Source organism: Galeopterus variegatus, unplaced genomic scaffold (genome assembly GCF_000696425.1).
Source record: "Galeopterus variegatus unplaced genomic scaffold, G_variegatus-3.0.2 Scaffold7803, whole genome shotgun sequence".
Taxonomy (NCBI): domain Eukaryota; kingdom Metazoa; phylum Chordata; class Mammalia; order Dermoptera; family Cynocephalidae; genus Galeopterus; species Galeopterus variegatus.
In genome coordinates, this window is record NW_007733914.1 from 80,667 (window position 1) to 83,799 (window position 3,133).

The 3,133-nt window shown below is 46.3% G+C and overlaps 1 protein-coding gene across 1 annotated transcript in view; it reads right to left on the minus strand.

Annotated features, from left to right (window-relative positions):
- XDH (xanthine dehydrogenase) overlaps positions 1–3,133 on the minus strand; it is a gene marked incomplete at its 5' end in the record, with an annotated part of 74,718 nt that overhangs the window by 53,452 nt on the left and 18,133 nt on the right. Inside the window, 2 exon segments of the mRNA XM_008592343.1 lie at positions 411–497; positions 824–892. Coding sequence (XP_008590565.1) covers positions 411–497; positions 824–892 — 156 coding nt within the window.

Sequence of the window (3,133 nt, forward strand, 5' to 3'; positions counted from 1 at the left end):
TTTGTGTGTGTTTTTTAAACGTGGGCTGTTTGTAGAGAGAAGAACCTGTTTCTCGGGGAGCTTATACATTAAGTATAGCCAGGAGGCCAACAAATAGTTATGGAGCACCTGCTATTGCTATACGGTGTGCTGGGGAGACCCCGTCCTTGTCCTCATGGAGCTTATAATCTAGCAAGGGACATAGATGTCAAATTAGTAATTACAAGTGTGACACATGTGAGAAGAAGTCTGGGGTATTGTGGGAGTGAGTAATAGGGGGACTTGACCTAGTAGGGGTGTCACAAGAAGGAAGGGATATTTAGGCTGAAACCTAAAGGACAAGGAAGACACAAAGTTCCTGGTGGGCATGAAAACCTCCACGAGCTCACAGTACAGAGACTTGCTGGACCCCTCCCCGTGGTGTCACTTACAAGCAACTCTGGGGGGAAGATGGGCTCCTGGGTGGGATCCAGGGGCGCAAACTCCTCTGGTTTGAATAAAGATGGTGAGAGAGTAACCTGTGGGGAAAGAGAACAGGTAGGTGATACAGTGTCCCCTCCTTTCAAATGCCCTGTGGGACTGACCCAGCCCTTTCTCCAAGTGAGCTTGTTCCCTGCCCCCAGCAGCCTGGTAGAGGGGCAGGCAGCTCCTGGGAAGCAGGAACAGGGAGGTCTTGCCAGAGGGCCCAGGGCTAAGGTGCATTTTCACCCCCATATGGTCTGGCCATCACCAACTCTCGCAGTAGTTTCCTCTTCCAGCCACTCCTGTTGGGGATGTGGGGAGAGTGCCCTGACTCCGCTGAGCCTGAGATTGCCCTCCATGTAAGAGGAAAAGCACCCCTTACCATATGGTCTTTCTTCTGGTTCATGCAGCAGTTGGGGTTGTCCCCATTTCCTCCACAGCATCCACCATCCTAGAGAGACGATGAACATTTGCACAGGGATATTACCGAAGAGTTTTCACAGAAGTAAAGGAACCTAGATTATTACTAGTTCGTGAACTCCAGCTATCCCAGCATCGACAGGAGCAGCAGAGACCCGCTTGCCTCTGTGTGTGGAGTTGAGGCCTCTGCGACATTCTCTCCTACTTGGCTGTCATAGATTAAATAACTCAGAGATAAACAGATAGAAGCAACAGGAAAATTTAATGTCAGGAAAATTTCTCCATAAAAACTCGATCCTACTTTATTGCAATATAACTTTCTGCCCATTTTCCTCTTCAGTGCTGCTTCCTTAGGAAGTCTCTGAGAGAAATTCCCATCAGTTCCCTCATGACTCAAGAGGCTCTGCTTCCAAATCAGCCAAGTTCTACGGGGCTTATTAGGCATTTCTTCCCAGGAAGCTAAACACTCTTCACGCCTCACCATGAGCCTGTCCTGGAGGACGTGTACCTCAGATCACCCATCATGTACAGGGAAGGACTCGCTCAGGACCTCTTGGGATGCGAATGGCAGGGCATGAACAGAGCCCAGAATCTCTGCCTCCCAGAACCCAGGCACTGCAGGAGAGGGCAGGACTGGGAAAGCCTGCCTGATCTTCTCCAAGAAGGCAGGAGTTGCAGCTCAGGGCTTCAGGACATTGCATAATCGTGAAGTTGTGCTGAGATGTAAAAGTGGGGAACACTCATAGGCACCACCCACGCACTTTTCTGGGGTAGCTGATTCCTGAAGGAGCAGGCTGGGGGTAGCCCTTCTGTATGTAAGCCACGGGAGACATCATTCCATGCTGGCCTCTCCCAAAATATAGTCACAACCCACTATCTTTCCCAAGAAAGCTCTCAGAGGGCCATGGAGGCTGGAGGTGCAAACTTTGAGAACTTGTAAGCTCAATCAGGCGATGGCATCCGCAGAGAAATCCTCTCTTGCCTGGACGCCTGCACGCGCTGCTCGACATGCAGACTCCTGTGGAATTCCCAGCTTTACCATTGACGCCAGGCTTGCTCTGTCTATTCTGGGCCTTGCCACTGCCACCTTGCCCTTCTCCTCTATATTGAGACAGTCATGCCCCTTCTCACCCTTCTTCCTGCAGAAGGAGCGATGTAGGGGGAGTCCCATGCTCTGCTGGAAGCAAGAGGAACTGCGTATTCTAAGGCACTAGCCTCACCCACGTGGCCCTCCCGAGGAAGGACATATTTCACAGAAGCACATCTTCCAAATAATTAAAGTGCCTGCACATTACTACTTAGATATTTCTTCTTGATAATTCATTGGTATGTTTATGACATAAATGATTGCAATGTACAATAAGGTGTCACTGCCCTTAAGGTTTACCGAGGTCGGATAAGGCTGAATTTTCCCATCCCCGCCCTCCTAGGCTGATTTATTTTCTCTCAATGCCTTGAATATTTTACTTCATTCTCTTCTTCTTGCCTGGTTTCTGAGAAGTCAGATGTAACTCTTATCTTTGCTCCTCTACAGTTAAGCTCTGTTTTCCTTTGTCTTCTTCCACGACATTTTTCTTTATCTTCGATTTTTTGAAGTTTGGATATGATATGCCTTGGTGTAGTTTTTTGGATTTTGTTGTTTTTTTGTTTTGTTTTGTTTATTGTTGGGTTGTTTGTTTTTAATTTATCTTGCTTGGTGTTCTCTGAACTCCCTGGCTCTGTGGGTTGAAGCCTGACATTAACTTTGGGAAATTCTGTCATTATTGCTTCCAATATGAGCGTTGCTTCTTTTCCTTTTTCTCTTACTTCTCCTTCTGGTATCCCCAATACAGGCATGTGACATTTTTTTGTAGTTGTCCCGTGGTTCTTGAATTTTCTGGTTGTTTTGTTGTTGTTGTTGTTGTTTTAATTCACTCAAAAATTTTTCTCTTTGATTTTGGTTTTGGAAGTTTGCACTATCATGTTCTCAAGCTCAGAGATTCTTTTCTCAGCCATGTGCAGCCTACCGATGAGCCCACCAAAGGCAGGCAGTCTTCATTTTGTTACAGTGTTTTTGATCTCTAGCATTTTTGTCCATCCTCTCTTAGAATTTCCATCTTTTTGCTTATATCATCCATCTGTTCTTACATGTTGTTTACTTTTTTCACTACAGCTCTTAGCATATTAATAATAGTTTTTTTAAATTCCTGGCTGTAAATAGGCCTTTAGTTTATGTATTGGTAAGGTGTAGGGGAGGGGAAGTGATCAGTAGCCTTAGGATTAGATCTCACTC